The sequence below is a fragment of the Clytia hemisphaerica genome, unplaced genomic scaffold (assembly GCF_902728285.1).
Source record: "Clytia hemisphaerica strain Z4C2 unplaced genomic scaffold, Clytia hemisphaerica genome assembly, whole genome shotgun sequence".
Classification (NCBI taxonomy): domain Eukaryota; kingdom Metazoa; phylum Cnidaria; class Hydrozoa; order Leptothecata; family Clytiidae; genus Clytia; species Clytia hemisphaerica.
Genome location: NW_027104380.1, coordinates 697772 through 718262, shown reverse-complemented (window position 1 = coordinate 718262; position 20491 = coordinate 697772). Strand labels below are relative to the sequence as shown.

Sequence of the window (20491 nt, the reverse complement as noted above, 5' to 3'; positions counted from 1 at the left end):
CAGAGGTTAATATTTTCTCTTTGAAAACTTGACCTCTGATACTCAGGGTACCAAATAATAGCTTCAAATAGCCAAATTCAGAAAAAACAGAGTTAGAGATAGGAAATGGAGAAAAAGAAGAGATGGGCGGAATTGGTCATTGAAACTAGATCTTTCCGTAGTAAATAAGGAGTCAGCACCGGTCAGCACCGATGCAGATTTAAACATGTGTAGTAGGCAAATCGCGTCCTCTCATTTTTGTGTCCTCCGTTCACTGGATACAGGTTTGCCATCTAGAAACTACATCCAGTGAATTATCGGAAAAACAGAATCCTGCAAAAACAACAAGATGTGTTTGGATCGGATCGTCTATAGGTCTAGAAAAATTTAAGGGATTTCATCATATGATTGAATGTCTTGATTCTTGTGGTGCTTGTTGTTGGAGTGAGATGCAGTGGTATGTGTGGCCTGGAAATATGTGTATATATGCTGGCGACCGAAGGAAGCATTTTGTCCTTGGATGAGACCCAGTCTGCCAGAGCCAGTCTTACAGAAAGAAGTTTTTGGATATAAAAGGAAACGAAAGCAGCAGAAATAGCATTATGTATGACTACATTTGCTGATAGTGATGGTCTCGCAGTCATTGTCAGCATAACCAAGCAGACCAGATTGGTGGTGATATCAAAAAGCTAAGTATTTTTTGAGTATTTTTTTGTAATATGAATACCAAATTTATAATGTGAACTAGATACATCGAACCATTATCATCTCAAGCTTTAAATTTATATATAGAACCTTGTGTCCACAAGCTCACAAAACAGTTGTAACTTAAGGACAGATTATTGTTTAAGGCTGCTAATGATTCTAATCTTGGTGGTGTCCTTTTTTTTTCCAGTAAATATGTTTTTGAATCAAATTGAAATTGAAAAGTTTAAGTTGAGAAAATCAAAAATGAAGATCCTTATGAAATTTGATTGACAGTTTTGTTTACCATGCAAACTAAACTGAGGCAAAAGATTTGATTGACAGTCTCATGAAAAAGAAACTGAGGCAAAAAACAATGAGGATTATGGGGGAATATTCACCAGTCACACATGTTTTCCCCAATGTGCCAGTGGCAAATTAAAATTTGGCATTTTGATCACATATTGTTCACAGAATTTTCCTTTGTGACAGTTTGATTTGAAAACACAAATATAGCTGTTCTTCTACTGTGTTCCTTTTTATAAATACTACAAGAAGAGATTCTTAACCTTATTTATTGTTGTAAGTATTCAGGGATTTTTCTTAGCACTTTTATCTCAGTCAGGAATATGCCAGAATGCAGCTGTTTTATAGTTCTACAATCTTTACTGTCAACTGCTTGGAACTAAAAAAATGAATAAATCCTCCTAAGATGTTTGCTTCAAAAATGTACTTTCAATTTTTAAGGATATGAGTGGGGGTGATGACAGCGATGCATCAGTCGTACCTGTTGGCAATTCAACTGACAATGCAAACGTAAGTTATAGCCTGGCAATATTTTTTATGTTTAATAATCAAAAGTCATATTTCTTTGAGGTAATTTTTTTAACTCAAAAAGTTCAAGGCTGCTCAGTAATGTTCAAAAATATTTTTTTAAAGATTTTGGAATTGATTTGATTTTGATATGTTTGTACCTTTCTTTATATATATACTGTTAGTATGTATTAATTTGTCTTCTGTTGATTTTTTATTTTCACTAAAAAATTTTACCATTATAGTGGATTAATTTTCGCGAGCAGAAAATTGGACTTCATATTGTCAACTTTTATAATTTTATAAGGTCTGAGATTTACTAAATAGAACTAAAAAATTAAGGGGATTCGGTCTTTAGTCTAACAAAATAGCAATGTAAATGAGAAATAGTTTGGTTTGCCTCTGTACTTTACTCTATAAATTTGAAATTTTTTCTACTACCAGTGTATATAAGTAGTTTTAAAAGATTTGAAAAATATGGGCACAATGTGAACCCCTTCTTTATGCCCCCCCCCCCATTAATTAATAATTAAGTTAATAAAGGAGGGGGTCAACAAATTTTTTGTCAAACTATATGTGTATCTCATGTTGGGTTAAGAATTTGGTATTTGTGAACAAAATGGCAATAAAAATAGCTAAATTTTTGCCTGCGGTGCCATTTTCACCCATTTCCTTTGAACATTTTTAAAGCTTTTAATCTATTTACAGCTGGTAAACCGCAACTTTAAAAAAGTCTGGGTTCGAGAAATTCTAAAAATAGGAGGATATACATAGGAAGATGCATAATAAATGGAGGAATTCACACATTTATTGGGGATGAAGTATAAATTGAGAAATTAACACCCTTTGCAGACCAAACTTAATTTTACTTTGCAAAAATGACCAAAATCAATCAAAGGTATTGCAGAATCAACCTTTAACACTTTGTTCGTTAAAACAACTTTAAGCTCCATATCAATCAATCACAAAAATATTTTTTTAGGCTGAAGATTCGTCTCATCCATCAGATGGTAATGACAGTACCCAAAAAGCCCCTAATGACACAGACAGTAAGTCTGATTTTAAAAATAAGATGTTTACTCCATAGATATCTTTTTCTCTTAACCCCTAAAAAGCAAGAACACAACGCAGCTTGCTATTATTTTGTATGATATTTCAGAGTTCTTGTTATGGGAGAAAATCTTTCCAATTAAGTCAATTTTATTCAAGTTCAATGAACTCTTTTATCCTAAATTCTTCAACTATGTCATTTATCTCCTAACCTACAAATTATTTGTTGTAAAGGCCCAAGAACAGGAAGCTATTATCTTGCCTACCTGACAATCTAAAAGTTCGCTTAACAATCAAACGCGCAAAAATTGCAAAAATCTGGATAATGCTGCGGTACAGCCACTTTGGAATAAGTTAAAACCAAGCTGGTACATAATTTGGGAGAATTTTGCTGAACAATTTTAGTGAGCGGCCAGCTTGGTTCATATCTCAAAATATTTCGTAATTTGCATTTTCAGCAGAAATGTTTTCATTTGATTGTTGATTTAACTTTTGTTTCTATGGTATATCTTAAGGGAACTATTTTTTACTATTTTTGTGGTGCACTGATTTTGAGATCTTTTGCAGATTTTTGGCTTGGGAAAAAACTAAGCCATTCTGTTGATTATTTAGTCATTATTTTTAGCATTTGAAAAATTTTACAACAGCTCAAGATTAAATTGCGGTTTGGGGCCAAATCTGAACAAAAACGCAAAATTCAGTTCCCGCCTGTTCCCGAAAGAATTAGTTCCCTTAGTAAGGTAAGTTTATGTTAGTCAGGCTGCATCATTTAAGGTGTGCGATAGCACATGCACCCCTCCACACACACCTAAAATCTCTGAGGGGTGTGGTCAATCACGCCATTAATCCAAATTTCACTGCTAAAGTTGTACATAGCACTCCTTATCACACAACTAAATTCCAAAAATTAAAGTTGGGAGTTTGATTGACTACACGCCTGTATTTTTCAAATGACAAAGCCCGGTTAGTTTATTAACTTGTTTTTTGGTTCCAGGTAAAGAGAAATCAATTTGGCAGAACGATTTGGGTGAGGAATTATACTGGATCCTCATTCAATGTCTTTCCATCTTTCATCCCAAAGGTGATAAGGTTGAAACAGATGAGTCAACCAGACCTCAAATGGAGAATTTCTACAGAAATAAAGAAAACAAAAGAAATTTTCATATTTCTAAGAATACTAAAAAGTGGAAATATGAATTTTGTGTTGATGATAATGATGTTGTTCAAAAGTTTGATGATGGCTTACCCAAGTTGATTATCAATAGAAAGTCAGACACAACACCTGAAAATGCAGCTCACAAAGTTGGCAACATCCACAAGAAAGTAGTTGTTCCCATAGAAAAGGTAATTTTTCTTTCTTATTGATGAAAACCCACGTATAGCTAAAGATCAAGTATAAATGTACTATTCCCTCTCCTGCCCTCTCTACATATTTCATACAACATTGTCAACAAACCTGTATTGCTTAAAGGGGAACTCCTTTAGATTTCAACTGGGACCTGAACCTTACTGAAAAGTGGCGGGACCTAAAACTTAGGGTGACCTAAATTTGTTGGGGGGACTTAGAACCCCATTCTGAGCCATGTGCCAGTGGCACTTGATGGGTTAGAAAAGTATTAACCCCTACTCATACGGAAACAGTGCTTGTAGGTTTTTGAAGTTTATTGTTTCACTGGGTGTAGCCCGTGTATTATCCAAGCACCACTTACTCTTCTTTTAAGGTTCCTGCTGTGTTAAGAAGTATTCACAACAACATTGATGTTGCAGGTCGACTTCAAAGTTGTAATTCTGGTGGTCAAGCCAAATTATTAAAGGCTTTTAATAAAAGTTACCATTTCTATGGAATCAGAAAATGTGTTGAAGAATTCTTGTCCAGCTGTCCAACATGCCAAGCAACCATGCAGCTTCCACAGATGAAAGCACCCCCAATTCCCATCCGTACACATTTCCCTCATCAAAGACTCCAAATGGATTTGATTCAGATGGCTTCCAAAAAGAAACAACACATGATTTTGAATCCCTGGCGGTTTTCTTACATTCTTTCCGTCAAGTGCTGCTTCTCAAAGTACGGTTGGCTTTTCCCTTTGAGAAATAAGAAAATTGATGGGGTTTACTTAGCTGTCAAGTTTCTATGTGAGAAGGAAGGGTTTCCTGAGTATATGCAAAGTGACAATGGAAAAGAATTTGTCGGCAATATCATCAAAGAATTTTTTAAAAGTCGAGAAGTCAGAATCAAACACGGTAGACCCAGACATCCACAAAGTCAAGGGCAAGTGGAAAACCTCAACAAAACGGTCAAACATCAATTGAGGCGAATCCTGTGTGTCTTACCTGGAAAGGAAGAGCAAGGAAAGCTTTGGCCACTTCTTCTTCCAGGAATTGCTTCAAATTATAACAATATGTACCATCACACCATCAATGATGTACCCTTCCGTGTGTACCACAATCGAGAGCCTGGACAACTTAAACACTGTGTTGCTCCAGAAGACTATGACTGGTGTATGCAGGCTGGTATTAAATCAAAGTAAGTAATTTTAAATCATTTTCTTTTATGCAGGATATAGGATATAATCATCTCCATTCAGCGTGGGGCTGCGTGGGGAGGTAAATTGAATTGATTTTATCACCATATCATTATAATCAAATGAGTAGATAATTTGTTGAACCAAAAGTAATGAATACTTCAAAAAATGTTAAATAGGTCAAGAAATATGGTTATTTTTTATTAAATAATTGTTTTCTATTCCAGGACCAGTGGAGAAAGTGACGAACACAATGATGAAGAAGATGAAGACGATGAAGAAGAAGAAGAAGATATACCTGAAGAGGAAGTTCCACCCGTGAGCTCAGAAGAACAGATGATGTCATTGAGTGACCTGCTTCAATCTTGTGCTAGTGCCTCCCTCTCAAGTGATTTCCTGTCTCAAAGACAAAATCAACAAATAGAGTCCAACTCTGATGATACAGATTTATGCTCCACAGATGACTTTGAGACAGTGAATTTTCAATCTTGCCTTTATTCGTTGGCAAAGAATTCTGAATGGTTACGTTATTCTGCTTTAGAAAATACTGAATATACAATTCACCGTAATTTTAAACAATCTATGAAATCGCACAAGAACAGCATTTTTAAAATAGGACAGCGTGTGCTCTTTCGAAACCCCAATCTAAATAAATATACTTACAAAACATTTTCATTTGATAAGCTGAACATTATTGGTACCGTAAAAGAAGTAAGCGGACATATGTATAAGGTGGAGGTTCAAGAAGGAGAATCAAAATGTGTCAAATCGGTGTTTAAGGGGGAAATGGTACCTTTGGCAGATGGAGATGAAGGTAATGGAGAAGAGGACGAGAATGATCATAGCAACAACAACAACTTTTCTTTAACCAGTGTCTTGAATTCAATCACAGATGTTGGTGCAAAAACACGGGAGTCCATTTACAATCATTCTACCCGGTTTCGCAATAAACAAATGACTGACGTCTGCTCCTACATGTCAAGGTAACTTTGGAGAAATTATTTCATTATATTACTCTTTATATCCTCCTCTTCTTTTGAATAAAACTTTAATGAAAAAGTATGTTAGCTTAAATGTCCTGACCAATTCTATTGGTATTTGAAAAAAGCTGGAATGAGTTAATTAACTATATCTTTATCTATTTATATGATTTTTATTTTTCAAGAATATGACAAAATTTCATTTTAGATTTTTGCAGAAATTTAGACGCACTCTTCAAATCAAAATAAAAGAAAACACATTTTTATTTACCATAGATACTTTTCAGCATTGGACAAAGAATTGTCAGCAAAATTGACTACTGATCCTGTGCTTGCTGATCAACTTTCTTCAGAGTCGAACAGCATAATTCATGATCTTCGGAAGCATGGATTTGGTTTTTTTATGTACGGTTCGTGGGCTTGGGAAAATTCAAGGAAAGATATCCTACCGACACACATAATTGACTTTGTGAAAGATCAGCACCCTTCGTTCATGGCAGATCATCAGTGTGTTGACTGTTTCCAAAGCACTGATTCCTGTTCCCACGAATGTTGTTTTTTTATGGCGAAAGATTTTGCTGAAAGAACAGGCTTAAAAGTTATCAAAAAGAAAGGTAAAGTTCTTCTCATGACAGCATATCTCAATTAAATTTTACTACATTTTATATTTGGGTAGTTGAACTTAAAGTGGTTTTGATAGCTTGAAAAACATTTTCAGGCATGCTTTCTTTCAATATGAGAATCTGTTGTATCATATGCCAGGATTTTGCAATGATAATTTTGTCTGGACAAGAGGAATTTATGGGGTCCTGTATCCAGTAAGATTATCTGGCTTTGGTAGATAGAATTTATCAAGGACTTATCAAAATATAATCATATAATTATCAAAATACGCTCCTGAAGAAACTCTTTCTTACAGTAATTAGTTTAGATTTTATGGAACCTCATATGCAATAAATATCAAATTTTTTGTTCAGCTCCAAAGGAAAATACAACAAACAAAGAACCTGAAGATGGAGATGAGCAAATAGATGGAGATGAGCAAATAGATGGTTCAAGCACCCAGGTACAAATTCTATTTTGAAATGGAAGAAAAGTTTTTTACCTCAGATAAACATGAAATCTAGCCCCATATTTAGCATTTGTCAATACTTTACAGTTACTTCACTGCTATCCTCTTTTTAGACTAAACGCAACTCAAGAAAACGCAAACAAGGTAACTCAGGTTTTTTAAAGCGTTCATTTCTCTCAGCCTAATAAACGAGGTCCCCCAGCAGAGTCCCTGATCAAGCCATAACGCCAAAAAGAGCTCTAAGCACGCCACCAGCTGAAAATATTCTCTCATCACACCATCGAAAAGAATATTTTATCAATCACGTATCATGCTTTTTGAAATCACAGATACTGCTGTCACACCAAAAAAAGATCCAATCACGCCATCATGCAAAAAGCTCTAGGGGGCTCGTAAATGGGGGAAAAAATAAACCGGGCAATGAAAATTTTTCAAATTTTGATAAACAGGTAGAACTTATAAGGTTCAAGGGATTGAAAAAATCCAAAAATTAACAAGCTGGGGGTGTTTATTAAGCACTTAATCTGTCTATTATGTTGTGCGTCTTTTTTTATTGATAAAGAAATAAGACACGGTTGACTATTTTCCATTCTTCCTTGCATCAATCATGCATAGTTTCTGGGGAACTAAAGGCCTTTAGAAATTAGGGAGATTTAAAAAACAAATTCAAAATAAGAGGAACTTTGTATGAAGGGTCTTTTTATCTTAGAGCCACCAACATTCTTTTTAAACTTTGACAACTAGGTATCCAAAAATTGTATTTTACAAAATAAGTATGTCCTACCATAGACGACCCTATGACGAAAAAAAGGAAAAAATCAAAGCCAACAAAGACCTCTTCAGCAGCTGCAAAGAAGCTTAACACACAAAAACAAAAAAATGAAGCAACTAACAAAAGTGAGTATTATTTTGTAAAAATATGTTTTTTGCGTGAATGCAAGAAATAAATTTATGTTATTAAATTTGTAACATTGATTATAAGGGCTCCAAATTTGATAAAATAATAGATATGAAGTTTTTAAAATATATATTTTTTTCATTTTCAGCTAGAGGACCTGCCTTGCCAATATCTGCTTTTAGTGTGAGCTTGGTTCAACCTCAACCGACTCTAAATCAACCACAAGGCATTCCCAAACAAACACAGTTCAAAGGTATAACTCGTGGGTTACTTTAGTTTATTTTTCTATATGTTCCAGCATTCACTCACATCAAGCCCCTTATTACGTCCATCGGCCTCAACAATCTTGCCACTAGGTATAACTCAGATCATAGAACTGTATTTAGTGTTGTTTATTGAAGTTTTGTAAAATATTTCAGGTGTTCCAGTAGTCAAGCCCCCTACTACGTCATCAAATCAAACGATCTTGCCACTAGGTATAACTCAGATACTATCATTTGTTTTGCCTCACGTGTGGATTTTTATTAACATTTGTTTATAACAGGAGGCCATTTCCCAGGGTAGATTGCGCATATTTATAAAACTCTACTTTCAATGGAAATTTTGTGTTGTTTATTGGAGTTGAATATTATTTTTCAGGTCTTATTGATTCACTTCCCCACCCTAAATCAACTGTGCCATCAACTTCAACAATCTTGTCCAAAGGTATAACTCATTCTTTTAATGCCTTGTGTCATGTTTTTAATGCAAAATAGAGTGAATTATAATAAACATATTTTTGAAAAAAAACTCAATATCCAAGGGTCCCTTGCATATTTAAAAACTGTATTTTTCCTGGAAATTCCTTGAAATTAATGTTTTTTATTGAAGTTGAATATTTTTTTTCAGGTCCTAATTCAGTTCCCCGCCATAAATCGAATGTACCATCTACTAGAACGGTCTTGCCCAAAGGTATAATTCATCAGATACTTCATTTGATTCCTCCAGGTCATGTTTTTTATATGTAAAATAGAGTTGATCATAATAAAAACATTTGCTTGAAAAAGGACTCAATATCCCAGGGTAGCTAGCATATTTAAAAAACTATATGTTTCATGAAAATTTAGTGTTGTTTATTGAAACTTTATAAAAAATTTTAGGTGTTCCAGTAGTCACTTACAAGCCCCCTACTACGTCATCAAATCAAACGATCTTGACACTAGGTATAACTCAGATACTATCATTTCTTTTGCCACACGAGTGGATTTTGATAAACATTTGTTTATAACAGGAGGCCATTTCCCAGGGAAGATTGCAAGTATTTATAAAACCGTACTTTCAATGGAAATTTTGTGTTGTTTATTGAAGTTGAATATTATTTTTTCAGGTCTTATTGATTCACTTCCCCACCATAAATCAACTCTGCCATCAACTTCAACGATCTTGCCCAGAGGTATAACTCATTCGTTTAATGCCTTGTGTCATGTTTTTAATGCAAAATAGAGTTGATCATAATAAAATTATTTGCTTGAAAAAGGACTCAATATCACAGGGTAGCTTGCATATTAACAAAAACAATTTTCGTGGAAATTCCTTGAAATTAATGTTTTTATTGAAGTTGAATATTTTTTTATTTAGGTCTTAATTCAGTTCCCCACCATAAATCGAATGTGCCATCTACTAGAACGGTCTTGCCCAAAGGTATGATTCGTCAGATACTTAATTTGATTCCCCCTGTCATGCTTTTTATGCAAAATAAAGTGGGTTTTAATAAACATTTGTTTATAACAGGAGGCCATTTCCCAGGGAAGATTGCGAATATTTATAAAACTGTACCTTCAATGGAAATTTTGTGTTGTTTATTGAAGTTGAATTTTTGGACCTACCCCGGTGGGGTGGAGGTCCTATAAATTAACCCGTGTTCGTTAGTTAGTTAGTTAGTTCGTTCGTTCGTTAGTTACCAACTTTTCTCGAGATTGGCTCATTCAATTTTTCTGATTTTTTGCACAAAGGTGCATTACTATAAACCCTCGAATGTGACGGAGCCCGATTTTCGAAAAAAAAATTTTTCCGGCCGGTAGAACCGGAAATGTCCCGAAAAAAGCGTTTTTTTGAGATTTTCTCGAGATTTTATCATTAGTTTTTTGCGATTTTTTGCACATAGATGCACATTAGTACTGCCGAAAAGGTGTCGAAAACCGTTTGCCGAAAAAAATTTTTTCCGGTCTGTAGAACCGGAAATGTGCCGGAAATCGTCGTTTTTTTCACATTTCCGTCACATTTTTTCAACTTATTTAATTGTTTCTTTACAGAAAAATGTTCTTTATGATGATGCCCAAAACTTAGCATTGTTTGATTTTCAAAAAAATCATCCTTTGAATCCGGAACTCCTTAAAGATCGCCGGAACAGCCGAAAACCGGCGTAAAACGGTTTTCCTTCATTTTTTCAACTTATACTCGACAGATTTTCATGATTTTTTGCACAATGATGTAAAATGGCAATGCCCAAAATGTGACAGAGCCCAATTTTCGAAAAAGAAATTTTTCCGGCCGCTAGAACCGGAAATGTCCCGAAAAAAGCGGTTTTTTGAGATTTTCTCAAGATGAATGATTGATTAAAGTGTCGATATTATTTTTCTTTCACCGTTAAACATCGATGCGTTTCTTAATTGCTTTCTCCGTTCCAATAGATATATAAATCGAAATTTAAAATTATACATTACTTCCATTAAATTCTAATTATTCGTTTTATAAATAGGTAGGTCCATTAAAGTATTACTTGTTTTTTTCAGATTTTATTGATTCACTTCCCCACCATAAATCAACTGTGCCATCAACTTCAACGATCTTGCCCAAAGGTATAACTCATTCATTTAATGCCTTGTGTCATGTTTTTAATGCAAAGTAGAGTGAATTATAATAAACATATTTTTGAAAAAGGACTCAATATCCCAGGGTAGCTAGCATATTTAAAAAACTATATGTTTCATGAAAATTTAGTGTTGTTTATTGAAACTTTATAAAAAATTTTAGGTGTTCCAGTAGTCACTTACAAGCCCCCTACTACGTCATCAAATCAAACGATCTTGACACTAGGTATAACTCAGATACTATCATTTGTTTTGCCTCACGAGTGGATCTTGATAAACATTTGTTTATAACAGGAGGCAATTTCCTAGGGAAGATTGCGAATATTTATAAAACCGTACTTTCAATGGAAATTTTGTGTTGTTTATTGAAGTTGAATATTATTTTTTCAGGTCTTATTGATTCACTTCCCCGCCATAAATCAACTCTGCCATCAACTTCAACGATCTTGCCTAAAGGTATAACTCATTCATTTAATGCCTTGTGTCATGTTTTTAATGCAAAATAGAGTGAACTATCATAAACATATTTTTGAAAAAGGACTCAATATCTAAGGGTAGCTTGCATATACCTAAAAACTGTATTTTTCATGGAGATTCCTTGAAATTAATGTTTTTTATTGAAGTTGAATATTTTTTTTTCAGGTCTTTCTTCAGTTCCCCACCATAAATCAACTGTGCCATCAACTTCAACGATCTTGCCCAAAGGTATAACTCATTCATTTAATGCCTTGTGTCATGTTTTTAATGCAAAGTAGAGTGAATTATAATAAACATATTTTTGAAAAAGGACTCAATATCCCAGGGTAGCTTGCATAGTTAAAAAACTGTTCTTTTCATGGAAATTCCTTGAAATTTAAATGTTTTTTATTGAAGTTGAATTTTTTTTTTCAGGTCCTAATTCAGTTCCCCGCCATAAATCGAATGTGTCATCTACTAGAACGGTCTTACCCAAAGGTATAATTCATCGGATACTTCATTTGATTCCTCCAGGTCATGTTTTTTATGTAAAATTGAGTTGATCATAATAAAAACATTTGCTTGAAAAAGGACTCAATATCCCAGGGTAGCTTGCATATTTAAAAATATATCTTTCATGAAAATTTAGTGTTGTTTATTGAAACATTATAAAACTTTTAGGTGTTCCAGTAGTCACTTACAAGCCCCCTACTACGTCATCAAATCAAACGATCTTGACACTAGGTATAACTCAGATACTATCATTCGTTTTGCCTCACGAGTGGATTTGATAAACATTGTTCATAACAGGAGGCCATTTCCCAGGGTAGATTGCGCATGTTTATAAAACTGTACTTTAAATGGAAATTTTGTGTTGTTTATTGAAGTTGAATTTTTTTTTTTAGGTCTTAATTCAGTCCCCCACCATAATTCGAATGTGCCATCTACTAGAACGGTCTTGCCCAAAGGTATAATTTGTCAGATACTTAATTTGATTTCAGAGTTGATCATAATAAAATTATTTGCTTGAAAAAGGACTTAATATCTCAGTAGCTTGCATATTTAAAAAATCTATTTTTCATGGAGATTCCTTGAAATTAATGTTTTTTATTGAAGTTGAGTATTTTTTTTTCAGGTCTTTCTTCAGTTCCCCACCATAAATCAACAGTGTCATCAACTTCAACGATCTTGCCCAAAGGTATAACTCATTCATTTAATGCATGAGTGAATTATAATAAACATATTTTTGAAAAAGGACTCAATATCCCAGGGTAGCTTGCATAGTTAAAAAACTGTTCTTTCATGAAAATTCCTTGAAATTTAAATGTTTTTTATTGAAGTTGAATTTTTTTTTTCAGGTCCTAATTCAGTTCCCCACCATAAATCGAATGTGTCATCTACTAGAACGGTCTTACCCAAAGGTATAATTCATCGGATACTTCATTTGATTCCTCCAGGTCATGTTTTTTATGTAAAATTGAGTTGATCATAATAAAAACATTTGCTTGAAAAAGGACTCAATATCCCAGGGTAGCTAGCATATTTAAAAATATATCTTTCATGAAAATTTAGTGTTGTTTATTGAAACATTATAAAACTTTTAGGTGTTCCAGTAGTCACTTACAAGCCCCCTACTACGTCATCAAATCAAACGATCTTGACACTAGGTATAACTCAGATACTATCATTTCTTTTGCCACACGAGTGGATTTTGATAAACATTTGTTCATAACAGGAGGCCATTTCCCAGGGTAGATTGCGCATGTTTATAAAACTGTACTTTAAATGGAAATTTTGTGTTGTTTATTGAAGTTGAATATTATTTCTTTAGGTCTTATTGATTCACTTCCCTACCATATTTCAAAACTGTATTTTTCATGGAAATTTCTTTAAATTAATGTTTTTTATTGAAGTTGTATATTTTCTTTTCAGGTCTTAATTCAGTTCCCCACCATAATTGGAATGTGCCATCTACTAGAACGGTCTTGCCCAAAGGTATATTTCGTCAGATACTTCATTTGATTCCTCCAGTCATGTTCTTTATGCAAAATAAAGTGGGTCTTAATATAAAACATTTGTTTATAACAGAAGGCCATTTCCCAGGGTAGCCTGCATATTTATAAAACTGTACCTTCAATGGAAATTTTGTGTTGTTTATTGAAGTTGAATATTATTTCTTTAGGTCTTATTGATTCACTTCCCTACCATTATTTCAAAACTGTATTTTTCATGAAAATTCCTTTAAATTAATGTTTTTTATTGAAGTTGAATTTTTTTTTTCAGGTCTTAATTCAGTCCCCCACCATAATTCGAATGTGCCATCTACTAGAACGGTCTTGCCCAAAGGTATATTTCGTCAGATACTTCATTTGATTCATCCAGTCATGTTCTTTATGCAAAATAAAGTGGGTCTTAATATAAAACATTTGTTTATAACAGAAGGCCATTTCCCAGGGTAGCTTGCATATTTATAAAACTGTACCTTCAATGGAAATTTTGTGTTGTTTATTGAAGTTGAATATTATTTCTTTAGGTCTTATTGATTCACTTCCCTACCATATTTAAAAACTGTATTTTTCATGGAAATTCCTTTAAATTAATGTTTTTTATTGAAGTTGAATTTTTTTTTCAGGTCTTAATTCAGTCCCCCACCATAATTCGAATGTGCCATCTACTAGAACGGTCTTGCCCAAAGGTATATTTCGTCAGATACTTCATTTGATTCCTCCAGTCATGTTCTTTATGCAAAATAAAGTGGGTCTTAATATAAAACATTTGTTTATAACAGAAGGCCATTTCCCAGGGTAGCTTGCATATTTATAAAACTGTACCTTCAATGGAAATTTTGTGTTGTTTATTGAAGTTGAATATTATTTCTTTAGGTCTTATTGATTCACTTCCCTACCATATTTAAAAACTGTATTTTTCATGGAAATTCCTTTAAATTAATGTTTTTTATTGAAGTTGAATTTTTTTTTTCAGGTCTTAATTCAGTCCCCTACCATAATTCGAATGTGTCATCTACTAGAACGGTCTTACCCAAAGGTATAATTTGTCAGATACTTCATTTGATTCCTCCAGTCATGCTTTTTATGCAAAAGAAAGTGGATTTTGATAAAATTATTTTTTTTGAAAAAAGACTCAATATCTCAGGGCTACCCTGTTTTGCCTTGCATGTTTATAGGTTTGTATGTTTCATGAAAATTTAGTGTTGTTTATTGAAGCATCGTAAAAAATTTCAGGTGTTCCAGTATTCACTTACAAGCCCCTTATTACGTCATCGGCTTCAAAGGTCTCGTCCAAAGGTATAACTCAGATACTTTCTTTCGTCATGTTTGTTATCTAAAAATGAAGTGAATTTTAATAAACACTGCTTTAAAAGGGAATCCTTTTTAGGGTAGCTTTCATGTTTATAGAGCTGTATTTTATTTTTAATGTAATTGTATATTTTCTTTTCAGGTCTCAATTCAGTCCCCCACCATAAATCAACTGTGCCATCAGCTTCAGCGATCTTGTCCAAAGGTATAACTCATTCATTTAATGCCCTGTGTCATGTTTTTAATGCAAAATAGAGTGAATAAGCATATTTTAAAAAAAGGACTCATATCCCAGGGTAGCTTGCATATTTAAAAAACTGTTCTTTTCATGGAAATTCCTTGAAATTAATGTAATTGTTAGCAGAGTTACTTTTGTTCCTGTTTTGATTTGCTTTTTTCGAGCAGAATATGAAACCCTACCTAGCCGGACTTTAAAAAATATGTGAAAGTTATCGCTCTGTGATGCTTTTATAATTTCATGTTGTTCTAGACGATGAAGCAATTCAAAAGAAGCTTGGAAAATCAAGGTCACTCAAGGTGCTTTTACCGAAAATGAAATCAGGTAATAAATTTTCATCCCTTAAACTTTTTAGCATTGGCATTATAATAGGCTTTTTGAACAATAGGTTAACTGAAACAATCAATGGAACAACAAAACCTACTGATTAAAATTAACACAGGGATCCTCGTCACACGAAAGTGTTGATGGCTGTTCTAACCCTAGGATAGGATATTCTGTCAAAGTAATATATGAGTTTTGTTATACGATTCAGAAAAATCATCCAATCAGCATCAAGTCTTTCAACCTAAACCGTCATTAAATCAAACGACGACTTTACTAGCATCAAGTGTGCCCACATCTGAAGGTTTTTTCAAATAATTTTTTTTATTTTTCTTCACTTAAAAGATCTACAGGATCCTTTTTTTATCCATATATTATGTTTTATGTTGGGATTTTAAAATCGCTCACCGCTGTAAATAACAGTATTTATGAATAACCAAATCCAGATGATATATTTAATAAAAATTATCTCAGTTATCCACAAAATTCGTGTATCGGCAATGGAACATATAAAAGTGCACGATTCTTATTTTTTGCAATTATCTTTATGTTTCAGCTGGGAAAAACGAAAGGATTGATATTATCGGTGATTGTAACAGTGTAACTAAACCGATAAAGAGTGTCGAATTCAGTACAAATAATAATAACATGAAAGGTTTGTTTGATTGTTTGATTTATGTAGCATTGATGATTTATACAGCTCAATTGTTTTTTTGCTTATTAAGAATTTTATGTTTTTGAGCTTTTTTATCTTAGCACTATTGACTCTGCCATGTCAGATGTATATTACATTCAAGCTGTAAGATATTATTTTTATGTTGTAGATTCCTCTTGCAAAGAAGATGAACAAGTTTGTGAAGCTTCTGAAGAATTCCAGGTATGTTGGACCACACATATACATTGCGCTTAATCTTCACGTTTTTGTATTTTTTTTTTGTAAAAACGCGAAGGGAGTTTTTAACAATTTTATATGAAAGTCTCTGTGTTTATGATGGTTTATGATAAATCTGTAAAATTTGTGAAAAAAGTTTTTCGTGGGTCGTTAGGTTTAAAAATATTACTAAACTTTACATAATTCACTTTTTCTTTTTATAAGTGAACTGGTTTGTCTGAACTCCTTCAATTTTCGGGTAGGTCAAGCATGGAATAGATTGTCTATATGAGATCAAAACATCTGATTTGTTAGAGAGCTTTAAGAATAAAATCTACAAAGAAAAAAATATTGTATTGTATGACTGCGATGACCAATTTTCTATCATAATATGTTTTTTATAGGTAATGACATACAAAAATGGTGCACTTGAAGCGAAATACGATGATAAAAATTGGTCTGATGGTATGTTTCAAAATTTTCTCTCTTACCTCAATGACGACTCAGGAAGTGTCTAAGGAGGAGGCAACCTAACTAGCACCTTGCGAAAATCAAAATGACGTTACTCTTTTGAACCAACCAGAGAAGCCCCTATCCTATGTTGATATATTCATGTATGACACTTTTCTCTCAGACCCAAGCTCCTCTGATGATGACCTACCAACCATCTCTGATGCTTTAAAAAGTAAGTCTATCTGTATGTGTGTATGCCCAAAACTTTAGGGCAGCTGGAGACTTAAAAAATGGTCAGATTTGGCTAAAATGGTTCCTTGGGTGAATACTCTCTAAGAGTAGTTCGGTTTCATGTTTCAAAAACTTTATTTTTTGGGGCCTGGAAACCTTTTTGCGCCAAAATGAGGCTAAAACTTTGGAACAGCCTGGAGACAACAATGGTCGGGTTTGGCTGAAATTAGACAGACAACAAGTTTTTTAATTTTTGCTACAATTGGGCCTATACTAAAAAGAGCGAAAAAAAGGGCCTTATCTTACTTTCAGACAAAACACTCATGGCGCCGATTGCATCAATATAATATTTCCCCATTTTGATTAGGTCAAAACTTCCACGAATTGCGGGATGATTCTTCGAACAACAATGTTAAAACGTCGCATCTTCCGGACTTGGACGGTAAGTTATTATTAAATTAACCCCTCATCTAATAGGAAATATTGTGAAAATTCCTTTGATCAGATCGTGCATAAAACTACCCATTAATACTTTTTAATATAGACTTCTTTTAGTGGTTACGTTATACTCATTTATTTCACTTGATTTTCCTTTCTTTAGTGCCTCGTATATCGTCACTATCACAAAACGAGAAGGCGAAAATTATCCTAACGGACTTATTTGGTTTCGAGTGCGCACAGGAATGCCTTGCTCAAAACGATCACGTTGACGAAAGGCACATCAACGCATTTAAAAAGCAGAAATGGGTGCCAAACAGTGTGCACAGACTTGGTTTGCTGAACATCGAAGAATTCACACCCTTCCATTTCAACGAACTTCAAAATGTGTTGGCAAGTAAACAATCGTCACTGTGTGTGTGTGACAAATGCCACAAAAGACTTCGCGATTCGAAGGAATGCATTAACTGCTTTAAGCAGTTTCATCGTAGATGCTACGGTCCTGACGAAATCTGCTTCTGTTGCAATTCCATCATTGAATCAGGTATTTACTTTTTGGCTTTTGTTTTATTACTTCCTCATACTTTCAAGTATTCCAAAACGTTTAGATGGACAAGAGGAGAACAAAACTTCATCTGCCGAATCATGGCCGAATTAAACGCCCCATTTAAACTCACTTTTCTATTTCAATTAAACTGTTTAGTTTTGAATGGACTTCTTTCAATATACTAATCTCTAGCGTAGTGTTTCTTTTTTCAAAAAAGATACTGACTCATGATAGCCAATATGAGATATACTGCAAGAATGTATTTTTGGGGTTTTCTGTGTAAGGAAATGACTTTTTTTATTCTAAATTTCAGAGAAAAAGATTCAACTTGAATTCGAAAAAAAAGGTAATAATAGTGTTTGTTTTTTACGAGACTGTCAAAGTATAAAACAGTATAGCAGTCAAGATAAACGCTTTTTTATAATAATGAACTCTATAAGAATATTCTTGATGAAATTGACCAAACAATTAAGAATATACTAAGAATATCGCCATCGTAAAATTTGGCAACTTAACACCAAACTTACAGCATTTTTACCTGTAAATGGCTGTTTTATTCACACATTAATCATTAGTTTTCAAATCATACTTGAAATGAGTAACTTTGTTGACACATCGTATTTTTCACACTAGAAAGCGAAGCTATGGAACGTTCGAGAAGTTGGGACCAAGTTGAACATTTTTTGAAGAAAACGATGAATAATGGTGATTTAGCGCTCTTGTTTAAGGAGTCCAGTGATCCGGTAAAAAATGTTCTTCTCTCGCTCGATGGCTTGGAAAAAGGATCGCGTTATGCTTCCAATATGAAATCTTTGTTAATGGAAAATCCTGAATTTAAAAAGCTCTTCGACCAAAGTCAACATGCTGAAGACTCAATTGACAAAAATGGTCTCATGACAGCTTTCATCATGAAGCATTTCCCTGTAGGAATTGGCAGTACCGGCTTTGCAAAAATCCAGTTCATGAAAATGAAGCTTATCGACAAATTTTTGACACCAATTAATGCCGAAGATCATGTGGGCGAAAACTAAAGAACTTTAAAAGGACATACTTTTACACTTTATGTCTTGCTCTTAATCGAATGCATCGTTCGAAGATATTAATCAGCCTTACATTATTTTCCAGAGATTTCACAGCGATTATTTTCCATTTGATGATACTCTTTAATCGAATTTAATGTTACGAGTTTTAGCTTCTTCTTTTTTGCGATACTTGTGAAATTTGATGCGATTGGTAACACTATTGGGAGACAGTATCTTACTAAGTCCCTACTTTGCCAAAATTCATTAAGTCTTCCTGGGGGTCTTTCGAGATTTTTTATGAAGTTGTATTTTGCAAAACCAATTTTAGTAGTACATAAAAACGCGAATATAGTTTCCTCAAGGTATTAACACCTGAATGCTAGAGAGAATAGGCATTGGGGGAAAAATAGGTGTGCTTGATGACAAGGTCAAGACATAAAGAGTAAATTTTCTAGAAATTACAATCATTTTCATGATTTTTTTTTATTTAGTTGATATATTATTATCTTTGAATTCGCAACCAAACCCCTAGTCTGAATCGCAGACCTCTACAATACCACTGGTAGTATATATCTATAAGGAGCGCGAATCCGTTAGCGTATGCCAGTAGCCTACAAAAACCCGGGGACCAAGTAGTTTTGAAAGTAACCTTATAAGCTTGTATTATTGCTAAAATATAAAACAAAATAATGATATTGATAGGTAACTTTTGAAAGTTTTTTAATACTTTTTCTAGAAGCGACCGTGCGGTATATTACCAAGTTTTATTGTTGGTAAAACATATGTAAATGTATATAGGATAATATATATATATATTCAAACCTAAAAGAAGAAGTGATGCTTAACAAACTACATTCACGGTGTGATCCTCTATCAGATCAGTAATGAAGCATCTTTAATGGTAAATTTTATTGGTTTGTCGTTAATCCTTACTTCTCAGTGTGTTTTAGACATTAATGATATGCCCTTGATAATACACTTGCATTATAAAATCATTGTAAAGGAAAGATCAACAGTAAGAAATTTAAACAAGCACAAAATGGCTGGGCTGAAAGAACTCAAAAATAAACAAAGCGCCTCGAATGCCTTCGCGATATTTCAGTGAAATCTTTTTAGAAATCAGTGAAAAAGTACATCTAAATAATACTGTGAAAGTTTCAAGCACCTTCAAAACTTATCATTCAAACTGACAAGAAAGTTGTCATCTTGAATATAGTTCTTATAATTTCAATTTTGGCGAAAAACTATTTTTTCCACAAAATACCTCTAAAATATGTCCAAATTAGTTCAAGTGTTCTATTGGGTACAGATTCAAAGATATCTAGCAATAAAAAAAAATTTTGTGAAGGAAAATAAGAGAAAAATTTCAAAAACTATCTACCAATAATAAACTGAGCATCTTGATGTTCTTATAAAGCTCGGAGACAGAGATAGAACAGCAATTAACTGAGAAGACAATGTGGTACAAATTCCAGCCGCGGCTTTCTTAATACTATGGTCTAATGTATGTCAATTTTAGCTCTTTTGGGAACAGTGTTGAAAAGATTTTCTCAATTGAAAATTTCGTGTACTTTAAAGAATTTTGTTTGCTTATTCTCGTCTAATGATTTTCTCACACGCCTTATTTTCAAACTTTTCGCCTGGAAAAGTACTATAGAAAAAAATTTTGAATCAGAAAAATGAAGATGAATAAAATAAACATTTTTTCTGCTGTTTTAAAAAAGTTGAGTGTCCACTTACTTTTTAG

The 20491-nt window shown here is 33.4% G+C and overlaps 1 protein-coding gene across 32 annotated transcripts; it reads left to right on the top strand.

Annotated features, from left to right (window-relative positions):
• The first annotated feature begins 233 nt into the window (after positions 1-233).
• On the top strand, positions 234-19052 carry LOC136819139 (uncharacterized). 32 transcript variants are annotated; one of them, XM_067075314.1, is made up of 40 exons: positions 235-1479; positions 2459-2525; positions 3521-3870; positions 4248-5050; positions 5276-6031; positions 6305-6642; positions 7006-7094; positions 7214-7244; positions 7890-7997; positions 8147-8251; positions 8418-8474; positions 8638-8703; positions 8887-8949; positions 9138-9200; positions 9365-9430; positions 9616-9678; positions 10770-10835; positions 11490-11552; positions 11739-11801; positions 11985-12047; positions 12209-12271; positions 12439-12501; positions 12662-12724; positions 12908-12970; positions 13236-13298; positions 13587-13649; positions 13936-13998; positions 14286-14348; positions 14546-14608; positions 14763-14825; positions 15111-15182; positions 15394-15486; positions 15739-15837; positions 16007-16059; positions 16458-16518; positions 16688-16738; positions 17105-17179; positions 17339-17719; positions 18036-18068; positions 18356-19050. In XM_067075314.1, exons 1-40 carry the CDS (start codon positions 1414-1416, stop codon positions 18751-18753), a joined length of 5292 nt encoding a protein of 1763 aa, XP_066931415.1. In that variant the 5' UTR covers positions 235-1413; the 3' UTR covers positions 18754-19050. The 32 variants fall into 32 exon arrangements, with proteins under 32 accessions (XP_066931423.1, XP_066931417.1, XP_066931420.1 ...); XM_067075322.1 differs by lacking the exon at positions 11985-12047 and having other exon boundaries at positions 234-1479; positions 18356-19052; XM_067075316.1 differs by lacking the exons at positions 11490-11552; positions 11739-11801; positions 11985-12047 and adding exons at positions 11011-11073; positions 11238-11303 and having other exon boundaries at positions 234-1479; positions 18356-19052.
• The last annotated feature ends 1439 nt before the right edge of the window (positions 19053-20491 follow it).

Bases quoted from the DNA above. Each gene is read 5' to 3' on its own strand.
- LOC136819139 (XM_067075314.1), top strand. From the start codon at position 1,414: ATGAGTGGGGGTGATGACAGCGATGCATCAGTCGTACCTGTTGGCAAT. The intron at 7,245-7,889 runs GTAACTCAGGTT...GTCCTACCATAG, and splicing joins CTCAAGAAAACGCAAACAAG to ACGACCCTATGACGAAAAAA. The intron at 12,048-12,208 runs GTATAACTCAGA...TTTTTTTTTTAG, and splicing joins TCAAACGATCTTGACACTAG to GTCTTAATTCAGTCCCCCAC.